The following is a 22,561-nucleotide window of genomic DNA, read 5'->3' on the forward strand; positions in this document are numbered from 1 at the left end:
GGAATTGAGAGTCAATAATAGTAGAGAAAAAGAATCATAAGTCGATCAAATATTTTGGCATGAGCTAGAATTCTTAATGCTGGTTTTTTTTCTACAGTTTGTAAATGCTGAATTAATGATTGAGTGATTCCCGAGTAGACAATGTTGCAGTAAGTTAACCATGAGACTCATGTGCAGTAAGGCTGGTTGTAAGGATTCATCAAGATAGTAACGGATAGCTCTAAATTATCTAAAGGAAAAAAAAACATTTTTTGACTAATGTGCTAATCTGAAGGTCAGACATTAGCTTCTGATCTAGGATCACTTCAAGGTGTTTAAAGTTTGCAATCATGGTTATTTTTTTGCATTAAGGAGGAAGAGAGCTATCTGGCCTAGAGGAACTGCCAGTGATCCATTAAGTTACCAATTTGGAATGATTCAGTTAATATTGAGTGAAATTGGCCTACAGTTTTTGACAAGTATAGAATCATTCCCTAGTTTTTCTAATACAATAATCTTCAAAGGAAGAATCCAGTGGCCTCCCAATTGAAAAGTCTGGGTACTAGTGTCAAGAATGTTTGGTAGAATTCCACTGTTGCTTTATAAGGGCCATGGGCTTTCCTTGTGGGGACCACAGTTTCAACATCTATGAACTAGTGAGAGAGAGGGATGATCTAGATAATTAAAATTGGCTGTTTTTGTGAAGCAGATATTTCATATGTGTAGACACTCTCATATTATTAGAAAAAATGTGTTAGGATATCTGAATCTTTAAAAATAGCTCTGCCCTCAGGCGATATAATCAGTAGAAATTTGTTTCTTGGATTTCTGAATTTAATATGTTAGGAGGTAACTAGATTTATCCCCCACCCCCTCATAAATGTATGAATGCTGTTTTTGATGGACTCTCACTAAGTGTTTCAGTTTAATAATGAATTCAAACAAATATCCAAAAATCTCAATATTTTTTAACAAATGGTGCTTATTATTATTATTTATTTTTTTTTTGTTGTTCAATCATTTTTATTAATTTTGAAATAACAAAAAGAAAGGAAATTAAGTACCAGAGACTTAATAATAGTTTTAACAAGTTTGATTATGTACACTGACTTGTAGAAGAATTATAGACAGCTTATTATTATTTTTTAGAGTTGAGATTTTTAGATACATTTTTTAAATTCATTATTAGGAGAACTTGGTCCTGAAATAAAGTTTATTGAATGATATGGACTAATTTTATGTTGATTCATCCCAATATATAGTGGACAATATTGAGTTATGTGTATATATTGTTTTTGCTTACAATTTTGTCACAGGGTTATAATCATATTTATGAAGTAATAGTTGTCCCTGAGCTTTGATGTCTTTCTATAACGTCTTTAGTTCTAGATTAGATTCTTTCTTTTTCTAGATGGAGTAATAACTCTCTTACTTTAAATGAGTTCCACCAAGTATGTGTGGATGTATTTTCAGGGTCATTATGCAAAAAGTAATCTACACAAGCATGTATGATCAATTCACAAAAGCGAACATCTTACAACATTCGCAAAATCATCCGCCGTTTTAAAGGCAATTTGATTGTGAGTATGATATTATTTCTAAGGGACATAGTGATGGCCATGTGATCTGATACTGTGATACTAAGAATTTCTGAAGCACTGACTTGGGAAATTAAATCTCTAGTAGTAAGAAAATAATCTATTGGAGACTAGGAGTAATGAGGAAAGGAGGGGAATAAAACCTTATTAACTAACTGTTGGTGAAGAAGACACTTTGAATCAGCCATGAGAATCATGGAATTTAACAACATCCAAGGTTTAGGAGATGGGGTAATTCTCAACAAGCCATCTAAAGTTAGGTACTGAGAGGATGTGCACTAAGCGCGAAATCTCTGTCGGCAATTATGCACATAATTGTTATTGTAAATGCCTAGCGCTTCACGGTTATGCACCTAACTTTAGGTGCAAGTACCTATGGCAGCTCAGTGGCTGGTATAAATGTTCATGCCTAACTGCTGTCAGTTAGGTGTGTAACTGACAGTATTCTATAACTTGTGCAAGTAAGTGCTAGGTGTACTCCTGACCTGCCCATGTCCCTCCCAGGTTCTCACCCCTTTGCAGTCACATGCAATGGATTTTGTGCACTCATTTGTATAATACTGACCAAAAGCGGTTAGCCCATAACTGCAGATTAGTGCCAATTAGAACAAATTAATACCACAGTCAATTATTGCTTATTTGCACCAATTAGCAAATGATTAACAATTATGTGTGAAATGACAGTACTCTTTAAGTTGTATACGCAACATTGTGCACTAACCCCTAGATTCTATACATGGTGACTAAATTAGCACATGTAATCCAGCACGCATTGCAAATTTCTGCACACAAATTAATTGATTAATAAGCCCATCAACACCAATAATTGGCTGCTAACAACCAATTATTATGAACACATTTTTCAGATCCTCAGAAGCTTGGCTAGCTGAATGCATGTAATTTTTTTTTTTTTCAATTGTACATGCTGCCCTTTCACCATTTGATCCAAATTTTAAAGAATTATATAATTAGTAAGCTACTTAGCTTTCAAGCTGTCAATCTCAGAGTCTCTTTCAACATAGACAGGTTTAGATAACTTATTTAGGATACAGGTCCGAACCACATCGCTGTTGGAAGAAGAATTACAGTAATGTGGTTCGAACCGCATAGGCGCCCGGTATAAGAGGCTTGGGGAGGCTAAGCCTCCCCAGCCCGACCTTCCACACCTGCTGCTTTCTTCCTAGTATTGCCCCTCTCTTTCCCCGCCCGACCTCCTGCCTTAGGCTGTAGAAGTTTTCCTTCCCTGTCTTCTGTTTCAACCTCTGCCGTTCCTACAGTACTAATTATACAGCAAAGCTGCGTGGGATCGTGACTCTCTGCACGCTGCAGCTGCTGCGCTGCCTCCTCTGAAAGAGGAAGTTATTGTAGAGGAGGCGGGGTCAGCTAGAAGTGGTAGCTGCAGCATGCAGAGACCCGCAGTCCCACACAGCTTTGCTCTATAATTAGCGAGGCAGAAATGGCAACAGGAGGGAGGGAGCCTCTGCTTTCATAGGCATGGCTGTTGGCTCTGCTGGTCACACTACCTCTGACATCAATTTCCTGTTCCAGAGGGGGAAGGACTGGCAGAGAGCCGGCAGCCACACTTATGAAAGCAGAGGTTCCACAGTTTGTTTGTTTTTTAAATTGCTGCTGCTTTTTTGAGGAGAAGCAGAAGGGTCAGCAGGAAGGGGAAGGGAGTTCAGAGAGAGAGTAGGTGCTGGTTGAAAGATGGTAAAGAGAAAGGAGGGAGATTCTGTGTGTGTGTGGGGGGGGGGGGAGTTGGAGAAAGAAGAAGCTAGCTGCAAGGGAATACAGAGAAGAGGGACATGCTGGCTGAAAAGGTAGGTGGGGGAGAAAGGTGGGAGAAACACTGGATATAAAAGGTTGAGAGAAAAAGGGATATGCTGCATGAAAAGAGGGAAATAGAGGGGAGTTGCTGGATGAAAGATGGAAAAGAGGAAAAATTCTGTCAGGAAAGGGGTAGAGAGAGAGAGGAAGACACTGGCTAGAAAGGGTGGTGGAAATGCTGCATGGAAAGGGTGGAGAAAGAGAGGGGAAGATGCTGCATTGAAATGAGGAGAATGGAGGGATGCTGGAGGGAAGAGAGGAATACTGGTTGAAAGGAATGGAGAAGATGAGGAGATGTGGAAAACAAACCAGCAGATCAGTACAATATCCAAAAAGACTTTATTGTGGATACCGTATATGAAACAAATGCCCGACACAGGCCGTGGGTTCGCCCAACAATAGGGCTGCGTCAGGGGCTAGTCTGTATCTTTCTTAAATAAGATCGGTAGCAAATTATATGTCAAAATAAGAATATAAGGAATCTTCTTCATAAAAAACCAGCATGAGCAGCATAAAATAGAATATCCTGGATGACGCCAGATAGACAATGAATAGCCTTCGTTAGCAGGCTATTCATTGTGGAGGGAGAGGGGAGATATTGAATTCAACAGAGAGAAAAACCTGTGAAAAGAGCTAAGAGAAGATAAAGGAAAGTAGAAACTAAGGACTTGGACTGACACACTGAGAAAAATTGGCCAGACAACAAAAGGTAAATAAAAAGAAATTTATTTTAGAATACATCATCACATGGTCAATAGCATATTGTATTATTTTAAATGTTTTGGTACATAATTCCCTGGAGTGTACTCAGTGTGCATGATACCATCAATTACAGAGGTACTAGGGGGGAGTATCTGGTAGGGGTTCTTCTGTGCTTAAAAATGCATCTGCTGTCCCTTTCCTGTTGATATAGGTGTTGACCCCTAAGACTTTTAACTTGACTCCACCCACCTTAGCCTCCGCAAACAGTTTAGTCACCGACGCCTATGTTCGGACCTCTTCCCTGATGAAGTTATCAAAACCTGGCCATGTTGGCAGATACTAAGTAGCTTACTATGTATATAGTTCTTTAGAATTTGGATCAAACGATGAATGGCCAGTGTGTGCATTTGAAAAAAGTTACATGCGTTCAGTTAAGTTTCTGAGGATCCACAACAAAAATTTTAAAATGTGTTAAAAATGTCCATAGGTTGGTGGGCATTGGTGACAATTGCTGAGTATTAGGTAGATGCTGGGACAGTATTTGTATGGTTTATGTTTCCCTGCACATTGAGTTGGACCTTCTGATTGGAACAGCCAATGATTGACATTTTAATTGGCCTTAATTGGGATTTACATGTGCCTCGTAATCTATAATGATGCACGCAGAAATCCTATAGCATGAAAATTCAAGGGGGCATGACTGGGAGCGTTTTGGGGTGTGTTCCCAGAATTTCCATACATTGTTATAGAATAGACCCGATTGATGCCTAACTTAGTCTCTATCATACACTTGATTTCAGCGGGCATAATTGGCAGAGTCTTAAGTTAGGAGTCGTTTATTTGCTTAGCCACTAGTCTATAAAGTGCATGGATCCTTTATAGAATAGTGCTCAGTACTTAACTTTTGGGGGGAGGATTCTCAGCAACATTTATACAATCTAGTCCTAAGCATTATATTGTGCATGCAAGTTTATAGAATTAGGTGTTAAGTCTTGGGGGGGGGGGGGGGGGGGGGGAATGAAAGTCTCTGACAATAACAATGCCACCTTTAGCGTGTTTTAGGGTAGTTATGAATCTTGAAAAAGTTTTGGATCATGCACAGTGGGTGCATAGACCCTAATAAGTATTACTATCTGGTCCCTGAGGGACCCTTTTACTAAATTTTTGCTGTGCGACAACGGGCTAGATGCTCGGCAACCCAGAACTACCGCAGTCCCAATGCAGCCACTGGTGGTAGTTCGGCCTCAACTGCGCACCATTTCTGGCGCTATGGAAAATAATTCTGGAATTTCTAGTGCAGAGCTAACCCGGCGGTAATTGAGCAGTGCCGCACGCTGCCCATTACCACTGGGTTACCATGAGAGCCCATACTGCCACCTCAGTGGGTGGCGGTAAGTGCTCCTCCATCACATGGCCATGCGGTAAGAATAATCTTACCGTATGGCCGTGTCTTTTTTAGGGGCTTTTTATCTGTTGCTGTAAAAAGGGCCCTGGCATGCGGCAAACATGGCCCCTGCCACTACCACAGGGCCCTTTTTTCCGCGGCTTGGTAAAAGGACCCCCTGGGTTTGATATCTAGCATAGCTCATCTACATTGTGTATCTTCATGTTGCGATAGGACCAGAGGCATCAATAAACTTTCAACTAAAATGACTACTCCATTTTTCTTAATTTAAATGAGTTTCTTGTAAAAACATAATATCTGAGTTTACCCTGCTAATATAAATCATAATTTTTCTTTTTAATAGTGTTGTTAATACCTTTCACATTCAAAGAGATGATTTTCCACATCATTGCCATTAACAGTGATATTTATAAGAACACAGATGATCAGCTTAGGTATAAGCATCCTGAGAAGAACACATTATCATGAGGGATAATACAATAGCTGTTACACTCCTAGAGAAAGGATGATAAATGTTAGTTATAACTCTTGTTGGTGTACAGTAAGGAAATAATACTGTAGCAAGCAGCCTAATGAATATATCAACCATGATCATAGGTTAAGGAGCTGCCTAGACAAGAGGCTATTCTGGGAGGAAAACTTGAAATTTATGATGATTTCCTTTGTTAACGGACTACCAGACCACTAATCAAATTATACACTTTACCACCTGCTAGTAATCCCACTTTGATGGACTGTTGTTTCCATAGAGTTCCATGAATGTCATTGATCTCACAGCACCTATACACTGCTAATCATTCATGGAGTCTTTTAGAAAGCTGTGGTAAGCCCAATGCAAGTTTACCGCTCGCTAATCTGGAATTACCGCCGGGCTACCGCAACATTCCAGCGGTAATTCCCACCCCCAGTCGCACTACTTCCAACACTGCAAACATATTTCTACTTTTGTAGCGCCGGTGTTTTCCTGGTGGTAAGTAGGCAATGTCACACGCTTCCTGTTTACATAAGTACATAAGTATTGCCACACTGGGAAAGACCAAAGGCCCATCAAGCCCAGCATCCTGTTTCCAACAGTGGCCAATCCAGATCACAAATACCTGGCAAGATCCCAAAAAAGTACAAAACATTTTATACTGCTTATCCCAGAAATAGTGGATTTTCCCCAAATCCATTTAATAACGGTCTATGGACTTTTCCTTTAGAAAGCCGTCCAAACCTTTTTTAAACTCTGCTAAGCTAACCGCCTTTACCACATTCTCTGGCAACAAATTCCAGAGTTTAATTACACGTTGAGTGAAGAAAAATTGTCAATGATTCGTTTTAAATTTACTACATTGTAGCTTCATCTCATGCCCCCTAGTCCTAGTATTTTTGGAAAGCGTGAACAGACGCTTCACATCTATCCGTTCAACTCCACTCATTATTTTATAGACCTCTATCATATCTCCCTTCAACCACCTTTTCTCCAAGCTGAAGAGCACTAGCCGCTTTAGCCTTTCCTCATAAGGAAGTTGTCCCATCCCCTTTATCATTTTCGTTGCCCTTCTCTGCACCTTTTTAATTCCACTATATCTTTTTTGAGATACGGCGACCAGAATTGAACACAGTATTCGAGGTGCGGTCGCACCATGGAGCGATACAAAGGCATTATAGCATCCTCATTTTTGTTTTCCATTCCTTTCCTAATAATACCTAACATTCTATTTGCTTTCTTAGCCGCAGCAGCACACTGAGCAGAAGGTTTCAACGTATCATCAACGACAATACCTAGATCCCTTTCTTGGTCCATGACTCCTAACATGGAACCTTGCATGATGCTTACTATCTGGTTAGCACGGGAGCCCTTACCGCCACCTCAATGGGTGGCGGTAAGAGCACACCCTTGAAATGGCCGCACAGCAAGTGGTTCACTTGCCACATGGCCATCTCTTTTAAAAAAAAGACAGCCTTTTACTCACTGTAGTAAAAGGGGGCCTCAGTGCGCAATTAAAACAGATGCTGACACCAGCACAGGCCCCCTTTTACCGCAGCTGGACCCCCTCAGTTAAACCAGGTATTAATCTCCAGTGAAGATACCTTGTCTAAACTGCAACAGGATTTTATTGCACAAGTAATCAATAGAAATAAAACAAAATAAAACATGGAAAAGAAAATAAGATGATACCTTTTTCATTGGACATAACTTAATACATTCCTTGATTAGCTTTCGAAGGTTGCCCCTCTTCAGATCGGAAATAAGCAAATGTTGGTAGATGGCAGTATATATAGTAAGTGAAACATCAAAGCATTTCAGTGACAGTCTAACAGGATGGGGGTGGGTAGTTGAGAGATATGCATGAAAACATCAAAGCATTTCAGTGACAGTCTATCAGGATGGGGGTGGATGGGTGAGAGACAGGTGGATATGCATGGAGACAAACAGAGCATTACAACTTTATGGTTTATAATGGGCTAGAAAACCCAGATCTTTCTTAAGTCCTGTCTGGTGGGTGTCAAAATATTTGATCATTCTGACTTCAAAGGTCTTATGTTCCTGTATTGTTTTAAAGTTACCTTCCAGGATTCTTACTATGAAGTCACTGGTACAGTGTTCTGGTTTTGTAAAGTGCTGCCCACAGGCGTGGCATCTTGGCTGGCACTGGCATTTTTCATGTGATATCTATGTAAATTAAATCTTGTCTTTAGCATCTGGCTCGTTTCTCCAATATAGCATCCTTCATCACATTTTTTACACTGAATGATGTAAACTACATTGGAAGATGAGCATGTAAAGGATTCTTTATGTTGAATATTTTTCCTTTGTGCATGACTGTGGGGTCCTATGAAATGTTTTGGCATAGTCTGCAGCTGGATATATTGCAAGGATGTGTGCCATTTTCTTCTTTTTGACTCTGTGTTGGGAGCTTACTTCTAATTAGCTTGTGTTTTAAGTTGGGTGGCTGTCGGAAAGCCAGCACTGGTGGGGATGGGAATATCTCTTTTAGTAATTCATCCTCCTGGAGTAGAGGCTGCAGATCCTTTATTAATTTTTCCAGCTCTGGGTTGTATGTCACTATAAGGAGGATTCTGTCTGTGGCTTTTTTTTTTTTTCTTTGTACTGTAGCAGATTTTCCTTGGGTGTTTTGAGGAAGGAGGCAATATTCTTGGAGATTATTTTGGGGTTGAAGCCTTTCTGTTTGAAGGATGCAGTCAGGATTTCAAGGTGTCTGTCTTTGTCCTGTGGATCAGAGCAGATATGATGGTATCTTGTGTCTTGACTGTAAATAATGGATCTTTTTGTATGTGAAGGATGGAAGCTGGAGTTGTGGAGGTAGCTGCATCTGTCTGTGGGTTTCTTGTATATAGATGTTTGTATTTAGCCATCGCTGATTGAGACTGTGGTGTCCAAAAAATTGACTTTTTCTGGGGAGTAGTCAATTTTGAATCTGATTGTAGGATGTTATGTATTGAAGGAATTGTAAAATTGTTTCAGAATTTCTTCCCCCTCAGTCCAAATCATAAAAATGTCATTGATGTACCGGTAGTATTTTAGGGGTTTGGTCTGGTATGTATTAAGAAATGTCTCTTCCAGCTCAGCCATATTGGGTGCTGTCCTGGTGCCCATTGCAGTGCCCATTATTTGTAGATAGATATCATTGTTGAAGTGTAAGTAGGTGTGAGTTAAAATACATTTGATTAATTTTGTAATAGTCTCTGGTGAGTATTGATGGTCCAGTGTGGATGTTTTTAGGAGCCTCCCACATGCAGCTATGCCATCCACATGGGGAATGTTGCTGCATAGTGATTTTACATCCATCGTGACCAGAAGGGTGCTTGGTGGTAATTGCTTGATATTTTTCAATTTATTCAGAAAGTCTGTGGCATCTGGTATGCAGTGGCATTCCAAGGCTGGCTGACACCCGGGGTGGATCGCCGATGTGCCCCCCCCCCCCCTCCGGGTGCAGCGCAACTCCCCCTGGTGAAATTACACCCCCCTGGTTGCAGCGCGACCCCCCCCCCCCCGGGGGCATTTTTACCTGCTGGGGGGGGGGGGGGGTGCGGCGTGCCTGTCGGCTCCGAGTCCACTCGTTCCCTGCTGCTCCCTCTGTCCAGGAACAGAAAGTAGCCTGTTCCGTGCAGAGGGAGCAGCAGGGAGGGAATGAGCGGACTTGGCCAACAGGCATGCGGCACCCCTCCAGCGGCGTGCACCCGGGGCGGACCGCCCCCACCGCCCCCCCTTGGTATGCCACTGCTTGTATGAAGCTGTTTGTTTTGTGCACGAGAGTTTTCAGAATTCCCTCTATGAGTCCAGATATTTCCTCCTTGAGTGTGCCAATACCTAATATGATTGGTCTGCCAGGGTTTCCAGGTTTGTGGATTTTGGGTAGCATGTAGAATGTGCCCACAGAAGGCTGGTTTGGTACGAGTTTCTTCAGATGTGGCTGTTCTTGTTTAGGAAATGTTCTGATAAAGACTTTTAGCTGCTTTGTATAATCCTGGGTTGGATCTTCAGTTAGTTTCCTGTAGTATGTATTGTCTGAGAGCTGTCTGTGCCCTTCATCAATGTATTTTTATGTGTCCATAATTACCACTGCGCCTCCTTTGTCTGTGGGTTTGATGATAATGCGTTCGTTAGTTTGCAGAGTTCTTATGGCCGCTCTTTCTGGTGGAGTAAGATTGTACTGAATTATCTTTTGTTTGCTGGAAAGTTGCGATTTTACCCTATGTAAAAATGTAACAGGCACTTACTGTAGTCTGTAGAATGGTGTGAGGAAAAAAAAGATTAAGGGGCTTATTTTTAAAAGAGAAAAATGTACCAAACATGGCATAAAGTGGCATTTGGATGTGTTTCTCCATAGGAGCCCTAAACTAAAGTGCACACATTAACTGCTACTGAACAGGCACACTAAGAGGGGCATAATCGAACGAAAACGTCTATCTCCATGGGCGTTTATCTCCGAGTTCGGGTCCGTGAAGGGGCGGACCGAACCGTATTTTCGCAAAAAAATAGACGTCCATGTTTTATTCGACAATGTGTGAGCTGGGCGTTTTTGTTTTTCAGCGATAATGGAAAATGAAAGCGCCCAGCTCAAAAATGAATAAATCCAAGGCATTTGTTCGTGGGAGGGGCCAGGATTCGTACTGCACTGGTCCCCCTCACATGCCAGGACACCAACCGGGCACCCTAGGGGGCACTTTTACAAAAACAAAAAAAAAGGTAAAAGAGCTCCCAGGTGCATAGTACCCTTCCCTTGTGTGTTGAGCCCCCCAAATCCCCCTCAAAACCCACTGCCCACAAGTCTACACCATTACTATAGCCCTAAGGGGTGAAGGGGGGCACCTACATGTGGGTACAGTGGGTTTGGGGGGGTTGGACGACTAAGCATTAAGCAGCACAATTGTAACAGGTAGGGGGGGATGGACCTGGGTCCACCTGCCTGACGTCCACTGCACCCCCTAACAACTGCTCCAGGGACCTGCATACTGCTGCTTGGGAGGAGGGTATGACATTTGAGGGTGAAAATAAAAAGTTGTGAAACATCATTTTTTGTGGTGGGAGGGGGTTAGTGACCACTGGGGGAGTCATGGGAGGTCATCCCCGACTCCCTCTGGTGGTAATCTGGTCATTTAGGGCACTTTTTGGGGCCTTATTCGTGAAAAAACAGGGTCCAGGAAAAGTGCCCTAAATTCTACCTACAAACGCATACTTATTTTCCATTATCGGCGAAAGGCGCCCATCTCTGTTCGGGTGATAACCACGCCCCAGTTCCGCCTTCACCACGCCTCGACATGCCCCCGTCAACTTTGTCCGCATCCGCGACGGAGTGCAGTTGAAAACGTCCAAGTTCGGCTTTCGATTATACCGCTTTATTCGTTTTTGTGAGATAAACGTCCATCTCCCGATTTAGGTCGGAACTTGGGCGTTTTTCTCGTTCGATTATAAGCAGGTAATTGTTCCAAGAAAGCACAAAGGCAGACGATCGGCAAACTCCAAGATGGAAAATAAACGAAGCAGATCGTTGAAAAACCAAAATATATTTTATTGATCAAAACCAATTAAAATATGTATACAATAGCCCGACACAGGCCGTGTTTCGCCCAGCAGGGCTGCTTCAGGGGCCACACAAAATTCCTTCAGTGTTGAAGTATAATGATTATAATGTTGAGAGCGACTGTGACAGAATATACAGACGATCACCTTGATTCTATCTTGAAAAAACAGCTCATCCAGAGGTGCCAAAAACAACATATATTGACATGAAGTCAAACGAACAGCCTCTTATCTCTGAAAGCTTTCAGAAAGTCTGTGGCGTCTTGTATGCAGTGGCATTCCTAGCCTGGCTGACACCCGGGGCAGATCGCCGATGCGCCCCCCCCCTCCGGGTGCAGAGATAAGAGGCTGTTTGTTTGACTTCATGTCAATATATGTTGTTTTTGGCATCTCTGGATGAGCTGTTTTTTCAAGATAGAATCAAGGTGATCGTCTGTACATTCTGTCACAGTCGCTCTCAACATTATAATCATTATACTTCAACAGTAATGGAATTTTCTGTAGCCCCTGAAGCAGCCCTGCTGGATGAAACAAGGCCTGTGTCGGGCTATTGTGTACATATTTTAATTGGTTTTGATCAATAAAACACTAATTGTTCCTTCAGTGATTTAGCAGTTACCATGCACTAATTCTGTTCTGACCTGATGAAAAGCATGATAGCTCCCAAAAACTAGTTGAAAAATCTGTTGCATTAGCTTCAAACATGAATGGGATAAACATAAAGGAATCCTGTTCAGAAGGAATGGATCCTCAGGAGCTTAGCTGAGATTGGGTGGGAAGTGGGGCTGGTGGTTAGGAGGCGGGGATAGTACTGGGCAGACTTATACAGTCTGTGCCAGAGCTGGTGGTGGGAGGCGGGGCTGTTGGTTGGGAGGCGGGGATAGTGCTGGGCAGACTTATACGGTCTGTGCCCTGAAGAGGACAGGTACAAATCAAAGTAGGGTATACACAAAAAGTAGCACATATGAGTTATCTTGTTGGGCAGACTGGATGGACCATGCAGGTCTTTTTCTGCCGTCATCTACTATGTTAATTCACATGTTAACACCCAGATTCTATATAGTGCAGGTAAAGCTATGTGTGCAACTCCAATCATATTCTAGATTTGTGCACATAACTTAAAATCAATAATAAGCCAATCAGAGCTGATAATTTCCAATTAACAAGAAATTATTCACACTAATTGGCATTAATTAGAATTTATGTGTTTGTTTGTTTTGTTACATTTGTACCCCGCACTTTCCCACTCATGGCAGGCTCAATGCGGCTTACATGGGGCAGTGGAGGGTTAAGTGATTTGCCCAGAGTCACAAGGAGCTGCCTGTGCCTTAAGTGGGAATCAAACTCCGTTCCTCAGGACCAAAGTTCACCACCCTAACCACTAGGCCACTCCTCCACTAGACATATGCACAGCTGTCTACGTTTATTGTGTAAAGTAATGTGCATAAATTCTAAGGCACCTAGTTGAACAAGGGACATGGCTATGAGCATGGAATGGGCGGGTCATCGGTGTTTCTTTAAACTATGTACGTTGTTATAGAATACACTTACTAAAGTCTCTAATGATCTGCTTCTGGCTAAATCCAGAGGCCTCTTTTCCATCCTCATCCTTCTTGACTTAATCGATGCTTTCGACACTGTTGACCACACCTTACTTCTCGATACGCTATCCTCGCTTGGTTTCCAGGGTCCTGTTCTATCCTGGTTCTCTTCCTACCTCTCACTCCATACTTTCAGTGTTCACTATGGTGGATCCTCTTCAACTTCCCTTCCGCTTTCAGTTGGTGTGCCTCAGGGATCTGTCCTTGGCCCACTCCTTTTCTCCATCTATACCTCTTCTCTCGATGCCCTAATCTCTTCCCATGGCTTTCACTACCATCTTTATGCTGATGACTCTCAGATCTACATCTCCACCCCTGAAATCTCAACCTTAATCCAAAAAAAAATCTCTGCCTGCTTGTCTGACATTGCTGTCTGGATGTCTGAACGCCATCTCAAATTAAACATGGCTAAAACCGAACTTCTCATTTTCCCCCTCAACCCACCTCCCCTATTCCCCCTTCCTCTATCTCTGTTAATGGCTCTCATATCCTCCCTGTCTCCTTGGCTCGCAACCTTGGAATCATCTTCGATTCCTCTCTCTCCTTCTCTGATCATATTCAACAAATCGCCAAAACCTGTCGCTTCTTTATCTTCAACATTAGCAAAATTTGCCCCTTCCTTTCTGAACACATCATCAAAACCCTTATCCACACCCTTGTTACTTCTCGTTTGGACTATTGTAATTTACTTCTCACTGGTCTTCCACTCAATCATCTCTCTCCTCTCCAATTTGTCCAGAATTCTGCAGCACGACTTATTTTCCGCCAAAATCATTATGCCCACACTAGCCCACTCCTCAAATCACTTCACTGGCTCCATGTCCACTTCCGTATACAGTTCAAACTCCTCTTACTGACCTTTAAATGCATCCACTCTATGACCCCTCCTTACCTCTCCTCTCTCATTTCTCCCCACATTCCTCCCCGTGAACTCCGCTCTTTGAACAAATCTCTCTTATCGTCCCCCTTCTCCTCCACCACTAACTCCAGACTTCGTTCTTTTTATCTCGCAGCACCTTATGCCTGGAACCGTCTTCCCAAACCCATACGTCTAGCTCCATCTCTACCTGTTTTTAAATCTATGCTGAAAGCCCACCTTTTCACTTCTACCTTTGGCTCCTAATCACTACTCATTTGCCCTCTTCCTCTCTACCCATTAATTCCCTTGCCCGTTAATGTCTGTCTGTTCTACCTAGATTGTAAGCTCTTTGAGCAGGGACTGTCTCTTTATGTTAAGTGTTCAGCGCTGCATGAGTCTGGTAGCGCTATACAAATGCTATTAGTAGTAGTAGTAGTAATACACCTGGTCCATGCCTAATTTAGATGTAGGCATTTAAACCAAGTTTTACTTGGCATAACCACCTGCAACTAAATTTAATCACACAGATGGGCACTAGGCATATTCTATCAACCGTGCCAACATCTATGTGCAGTTTGTAGAATATGCTTTAGCTTTTTTTTTTCAACGCCAATTTTATAGTTGTGATATATAGAATCTAGCCCTAAATGCATTTTATGTTCAGAGTAGGAACTAAGCAGGACATGGGTGGAGAATGGACGTGGATAGCATACAAAATAGTAAACATAAAACCAGGAGGCAGATCATATAAAAAGGTAGTCTTTAATGAAGTGAAAATGCTCCCAGGTCAATAAATTTCTGTTTCCGACATGGCCAGGTTTCACCAAAAAATACTAACTGCACCAGGGGCAGTATGAACTAAAAACACTAAAATCTATAAATCATTAAAAGTTGGTTTCTCATACACATGAATAAAAAACAACATAAGACATGTAAAAATACTGATATCCACCTAAAACAACAGATCACCTTAAAACTTAAAACCATCTCTTAAAAATGAGGATGGGGGAGGGGTAACAGAGAGGCTTACCCAGATGTTCTGAACTGCAAACTTCATCTTGTCTGGTCTAGCATAAAGGTAAAATAACCACTGTAAAAAGTAAAGTGGATCAAATTAAGTACCTAAAAAATAAACCAAAGGCTTTGAAAAACCCGTTTAAATTTAAAAAAAAAGGCTTAGGTTGATGTAAACTTACAGTTTCTTGAACCTGGAGGCTTATAGTTCAGTGTAAAACAAACTTGTTATGATAGCCTAGTTTATATACACTGTGGGCATCATGCAAACATAATTACTATATATCATTCAAAAAGAGGGGGGCTGAAAAAGCTTTAAACCCCAAAAATGAGGAAAGAAACCATAAGAACCTTAAAAGAAACAGAAAAAATACTGAGCCACAATCTCAAAAATATCCCGTTTGAAAATAAAATAGTTCTGAAAACATTGTGAAAAAGGCGATAAAACTTCCATTACAAAAAGTACTGAACAAGTGTCTACAGATCTTCTAGAGACTATGACCATAAAAAATGCTAAGAAAATATCTCAAGAAATTTCTTTAAAACATAATAAAAAGTTAAAATAGTGGTGAAACGCATTGAAGATTGTCTAATGTGTTCCAGTGACATCAGCGTGTTCCAGTGATGTCATCAATGTGTTCCAACCATGGAAGAAGTCTGAAATTGTAAAATTCTAAGCATCTCGAATTTTATGTTTCCAAAGGATCTGAGATGGTTTTATAATGATCTTCAAGGCTTTTTCTTAGAATTTTACAGTTTCAGACTTTTTCCATGGTTGGAACGCATTTATGACATTTTTAAGGACTTTTTTTGAGATATTTTCTTAGTGTTTTTTATGGTTATGGACTCTAGAAGATTTGCAGATGCTTGTTTAGTACTTTTTTGTTGGTAATTTTACCGCCTTTTTCATGATGTTGTCAGAACCATTTTAGTTTTAATCAGGATATTTTTGAGATGTTGGCACAGTATTTTTTATATTTCTTTTAAGGTTCTTATGGTTTCTTACCTCATTTTTGTTTTTTAAGGCTTTTTCAGCCCCCTTTTTAAAAACGATTTACAGTAATTATGCATACATGATGCCCACAGTGTATAGTTTAAATAATTTAAACTAGGCTGTCATAGCAAGTTTGTTTTACACTGAACTATAAACCTCCAGGTTCAAGAAACTGTAAGTTTGCATCAACCTAACCCTTTTTTTTTTTTTTACAATTTAAATGGGTTTTTCATATTCTTTGGTTTGTTTTTAGGTACTTAATTTGATCCACTTTACTTTTTACAGTGGATATTTTACCTTCATGCTGGACCAGACTAGATGAAGTTTGCAGTTCAGAACAGCTGGGTAAGCCTCTCTGTTACCCCACACCCATCCTCATTTTTACTACTTCTACTACTACTATTTAACATTTCTAAAGCGCTTTTTAAGAGATGGTTTCAAGTTTTAAGATGATCTGTTGTTTCAATATGTTTTAGATGATCTGTTGTTTTAATATGTTTTAGCTTACAAGTAGTTTTAGGTGGATATCAGTATTTTTACATGTCATATGCTGTTTTTTATTCATGTGTCTGAGAAACCAGCTTTTAATGATTTATATATTTATGTTTGTATTTTTATGTTTTTAGTTCATACTGCCCCTGGTGCAGCCAGTATTTTTTGGTGAAACATGGCCATGTCAGACACAGATGTTTAATGACCTGGGAGCATTTTCACTTCATTAAGGACTACCTTTTTATATCATTTGCCACCTAGTCTTATATTTTCCACGTTGGATTTAGTGGATTCCTTGCTTTATTATTTTCTAACGCCTGTGGATAACATACTGCAGTTAGAGTGAGCTAACAGAGTTAACATGCAATAATGAACAATTCCACTGGGAAACTACAGAGGACATGCTGAGCATGCCCACCAATAGTTGCCACGTTGTTTTTGCACTTACTCTGTGTTAAGGTTTGCTGTTAAAGCACTGTAAGTGGATAACTTCATACACTTTAGTAAAAGGGTCTTATGGTGTGGTCCCTGTGCTGTCATCATCCATTTAGTTTAGGTCTGTTATTCAGACTTATCCAGATGGGCTATCACTGCTATCTGGAGACATTTTTTCCACTTGCCCTGATATCTCCCCTTTTTATTCAGATAGTGTCAGACTGTTCAGTGATTTAAAAGAATGTAAGCTTTTTTTTTTTTCTTTTTTTTTTTTTGGGGGGGGGGGGGGTTGGGAGTGAGCTGTCTATCTAGGAGAAGCTTGATGCCATGGGGGAGCTGGATGGAAGGGGGGTGATGCTTTAGGGGTGGGACAGTTGGTTAGAAAGGCCCTGATGTTTTGTGAGGGAACTGGTATGGGCAGGTGGGGGGCTGGGGAGCAGCTGGCTTGAAGAAAGCTGATGTGTACATGGGGCTGGAGGATGCTGGCTAGAAAGTTGCTGATGTGGGTCAGGGATTTGGGGGTAACCTGGCTGAGTAGGAGCTCCTGCAGGTGGGAAGGTGCCAAGGATTGGGGCTCGCCAAAGCAAAACTTGGCTCAGGGAGCCACAACTATTTGAGTCAGTACTGTATACAGGCCAACAATTTTCACTTTGTTTAGTTTCTAATATCCTTAATGAGATTTTTCATTTTTATTACTTTCACTTCAAAGAGTAACTGTTTTTAATACTGTGCCTATTGTTAAATAGTTCATATTACTAAGCTATAGTATGCCTATTAAGCAATAGGGAACACTGAGGAATAGTGTACAATATTAACAATGCAGAGCAAAACACAAATTCAGGCTTTCCAGTAGATTTGGGTAAGAAGTTACATAAAATGGTCTGGGAAATGTCATTCATGTGTCCTATGTCAATGGAAATGAATGCACATCCCTGATGGATATCTCATAATGATGTTGCTGTACTATGACATGCTGCAGCCATCAAAATAGCCTGAAATGTCACTAGCTTACAAAGATACCAAGGTCCCTGCCAAATGAAGCAAAGTACCAGAAGTATCAGGATACTGATTCTTCTGGAGCCAACCAAGAATAATTTTAGACTTGTCTATAGAATAATATCTGAGGAACTTAAAGCCCTAAATGCCCTCAAACTATGACATGTGATAATTCTTAATCCTTATACAAACCATTAGGTATCTGTATTCGGTTCAGCATAACTTAAAAGTGTGGTACATATAAAACTGATTTAACATACATTAACCTGTGAATTAACAAGTGTAAAATAGATTTGTACATGTTAAACAATTCTAACACTGTTAAAAATGCTTTGTTAACATGAAATTGTAAAATGAAACAGAAAAGTCCTAAAACCAGTAAAAGCAGGCAAAACAAAAAGAAAGTGAACCATTTTTTCTCTTTCCACATCCCTACAAAACATGCTCACTACCATTCACTATAAAACATAGGGATGCCATGCAGAAAAGTTTGTTAGTGATCAACAACCCCATGATTTTGACAGACAACTGAAAATCTCAGCCCATCAGCCCACTCGGAGCCCTGAGGTCATCTCTTCATACCTGTATAGCCTATAGATCACCCCTACCAACACTTACCGACGGCACACACCACTAGGCCTGCAGGAAAACCTGAGGTAACAAAGGTGGATCTTCAATTATAGGGGTTTTAGGCCATGCTATTAGTCCCTTGTTCACCCAGGTGCCAATTTTACCCAACCCACAAATCTAGGTGTATATAAACATCTTCCTCAAATCAACTATCTTGTAGATTATATGGGTTAAATAACCTCTGACCTAAGATAACATGCTCACGTTCACTTAATTTGATATCCTCTTACCTCTTAGTTGTTCTGTTTGTTTACCTGTCTTATTTAGATTGTAAGCTCTTTGAGCAGGGACTGTCTTTTTGTGTATGCTGTACAGCGCTGTGTATGCCTTGTAGCGCTATAGAAGTGATAAGTAGTGGTAGAATATACTGCCTATACAAGAAGATCTAAGTGGTTTACCAAAGAAATAATGAAAAAAAGAGGTGGAGGGAAATTATACCATTTAAAACAAACAAGTGATTTCCCTCCCCCCTACATTTAGGTGCAGCCATTTATGCCACTAAAAACCTGGTGTAAATACCCATGCCTAAATGTAGGTGTGTTCCTCCGAATTCTGTAACAATGCGCATAAATTTGAGTAATGCCCCCAAAACACGCCCACACTCCTCCCATGAACATGCCCCCTTTTCAGCTATGCACTTTAGAATTTATATGTGCCTCGTTTTAGAATGCACCTAAAAAGAAATGTGCGTAAATCACAATTATTTCCAATTAGTGATAATTGGTTGTTATCAGCCAATTGTCATCACCAATTGGCTCACTACTCAATGGAGTGGTGTACATAAATTGGTTGTGAGTATAATTTAACACAAGCTGCTCGCCGTGCCTTATATAGAAAAGGCACGCAAACCTGCTGTGCACCATTTCTAGAATTGCCTTTAAAATGTCATGCAGAGATCATATGAACTGTCACCTAATCTCCAGGTGATTTATTGTGATGTGTCACTTACATTGATGATATCAATATAGGAGAATAAAGTGAAAAGGCAAGCCACTAGATTGTTAGAAATTAATGAACTTCAAAATATAACATAGTGTTACAGGTCTTTAATCTTCATGTGCGTCTCTTCCTGCTCTCATTCTTAGCTCCTGAGTTAAATTCTTTTGCACAGCACGTGGAGGACAGAAGTCTATTGGTTAGGAACCTTGAAAGCATATGTTCTTAGTACAAGGTGTCTGATTTCCTCTAGAACTGAAGGTTCAGCTAGAATCCAAATGTTTCTGAATTCAAATTTAATGCATTGGGTTATGTTTGTACACATCAGTCAATAAGAATCTCTTTACACGTGTGTGTGGCTGGGGGAGAGGGGGGAACTTATGTGCCAAATGTTTTCGTCTTTACAAGGTTACTGAAAAATCTTTACAAACTGTTCAAATGATAGAACATGAACCACATTGCCCTCACATTTTCAGTTTTAATTATGTCTTTGTTTATTATACTGTACAGTGGTAGAAATGAATAGTTGTGCTTCATGATGTTGAAAAATATTACTATATAAACTAATTTTGTTTACAGTATTAAGTGGTAGTTAAGATAACGAGATTTTTTTCAATCTCCAGATGTTCACTTCAGTAAAGATGCACAGTCTCTGAATTCATACTTACTTTACATTGAAAATGCAGATATTCACAAACCCTATCTGATTAACAATAAAACCATTTTCATCTGGATTCTAACTTGGGGCCCTTTTACCAAAGTGTGGTGAAGTTTTATACCTACTCTGGGGTAAATGCCCAAATTATCAGATGATAACTGTAAAGCTAGTGTGTTAACTGTTGTGGGCATTGCCACTATCTGTCCATGCAGTTACCTCAGGGGGAAAAAAACCCTTAGCATGTGCTATGTGCAGTGACAAATTGCATGGATGCTCATACTACCTCTTATTTAGGTGGTAAATGCATCCCTGCTATATACATCAGTAGCTGTCAGGGACATATTTACTAAGATGGACATAATCGAAAGGGACGCACAAGTTTTGCTGAGGACGTCCTCGCAAAATATCCCAATGGAGGGGTGGGGAAACCCATATTATCGAAACAAGATGGACGTCCATCTTTCATTTCGATAATACGGTCGGGGACGCCCAAACCTTGAAATTTTGGTCATCCTTAGAGATGGGATGCCCTTTTTTTCCATTATGGGTCGAGGACGCCCATGTGTTAGACACACCCAAGTCCCGCCTTTGCTATACCTCCGACACGCCCCTTGGAACTTTGGTCATCCCCACGACGGAATGCAGTTGGGGGACGCCCAAAATTGGCTTTCGATTATGCCAAATTGGGCGACCTGTGAGAAGGACGCCCATCTTCCAATTTTTGTTGAAAGATGGGCATCCTTCTCTTTTGAAAATAAGCCTGATAGTGAACACTTTTTTTAAACAGCATGCAATATTTGCCCATACCCCCTAATTCTATAAAAGTCACCAAAAATTGTGCACGTAAATTTGGGCACATACCCAATTTGCATGCATAATTTAATTGAATAATGCCAATAATTGACTTTTTAATAAGCAGTTATTGGCACTAATTAGATTTAATTGGCATTTGCACATGTAAATATAGGCACAGGATCCACACCTAAATTTTATGTGCATCCCAAAAAAGGGGGCGCAGAAATGGGAGGGCCATGGGCAGTTTGGGGTGGATCCAGGGTATGTGTCTAGAGTATATCTAAAGTATATATCTAGAGCAGAGGTGGGCAACCACAGCCCTGTAGGGCCACAACCTAATTGGGTTTTTAAGATTTCCAAAATGGATATGCATGAGATTGATTTGCATATACTGCTTCCATTGTATGCAAATACATCTCATCCATATTCATTGTGGATATCTTGAAAACCTGACTGTGTTGTGGCCCCCAAGGAGTGTGGTTATGCACCCCTAGTCTAGAGCAGTGTTTTCAAAGTCCGGTACCCCTTGCCAGTCAGGTTTTCAGGATATCCACAATGCATATGCAAGAAAGAGATTTACATATAATGGAGGCAGTGTATACAATCAAGTTCAAGCATATTCATTGTGGATATCCTGTAAATCTGACTGGCAAGGGATACTCCAGTCTACAAGTATAAGTGTAGGCTATATACATATTTTACACAGAGTAAAGAACACATATATATGGAGACGGAGAGAGAAAGAAATACATATAAAGATATGCATAGATATGTTATATGTGTGTATACTTTCTGCACTGAAACTGAATTGACATTTTCATCTTCGGTTTACTGTCTTGCAGCATGTGAACTTATGAACCAAGGCATCCTGGCCCTTGTCAGCTCCATTGGTTGTACGTCAGCAGGATCGCTGCAGTCTTTGGCAGATGCCATGCACATTCCTCACCTCTTCATCCAACGTTCAACAGCAGGGACCCCCAGAAGTAGCTGTGGGCTCTCCCAGGCTAACAGAAATGATGACTACACCCTATTTGTGCGTCCACCAATCTATCTAAATGAAGTGATTTTAAGAGTTGTGACAGAATATGCCTGGCAGAAATTCATCATTTTCTACGACACTAACTATGGTAACTTCTTATGTGATTGCATTCAACTCCATATTTGCATAACTAGCTTTTACACTCATCCATGAAAACGTTTCATTATATCACATCTGTCTTTGTTCTCATCATTTTGTAATACTTATTTGAAAGCCAACAAATCTAAACTGGACACACAAATAAATCATTGCATCTTAATATCTGATTTAGAACCCTATTGATTTGGCATTGTGAGGAACACCAGTGCAGAAGTGTGTCCTATAAGCATGTATCATATTGGAAAGTGCTGCATGTTTTGTACGAAGACATTCTTATTGAATCTGGGGCTAATTTTAATTACATAAACAATATTGAACAGAAGTCTGGCCACCACATGATCTTGTTTTCTAAAGCAAGCGAAGCAAATGCTCTGGCAGAAGGCCAGGTCAGTCACTCACTCACCTTGACCATTAATTAATGTTACTTTGCAAATGCTATTGATGGATTTGGATCATAATGGATATTGATGG

General features: G+C 40.6%; 1 protein-coding gene across 1 annotated transcript in view; it reads left to right on the forward strand.

Moving 5' to 3' along the window:
• Window positions 1–21,802: 21,802 nt before the first annotated feature.
• Window positions 21,803–22,561, forward strand: part of GRID2 (glutamate ionotropic receptor delta type subunit 2) — a 1,142,370-nt gene continuing 1,141,611 nt past the window's right edge. The window contains exon 1 of the mRNA XM_030190694.1: window positions 21,803–22,079. Coding sequence (XP_030046554.1) covers window positions 21,806–22,079 — 274 coding nt within the window. The 5' untranslated portion in view covers window positions 21,803–21,805. The remainder of the gene's footprint in view (window positions 22,080–22,561) is intronic.

The sequence above is a fragment of the Microcaecilia unicolor genome, chromosome 2 (assembly GCF_901765095.1).
Source record: "Microcaecilia unicolor chromosome 2, aMicUni1.1, whole genome shotgun sequence".
Lineage (NCBI taxonomy): Eukaryota > Metazoa > Chordata > Amphibia > Gymnophiona > Siphonopidae > Microcaecilia > Microcaecilia unicolor.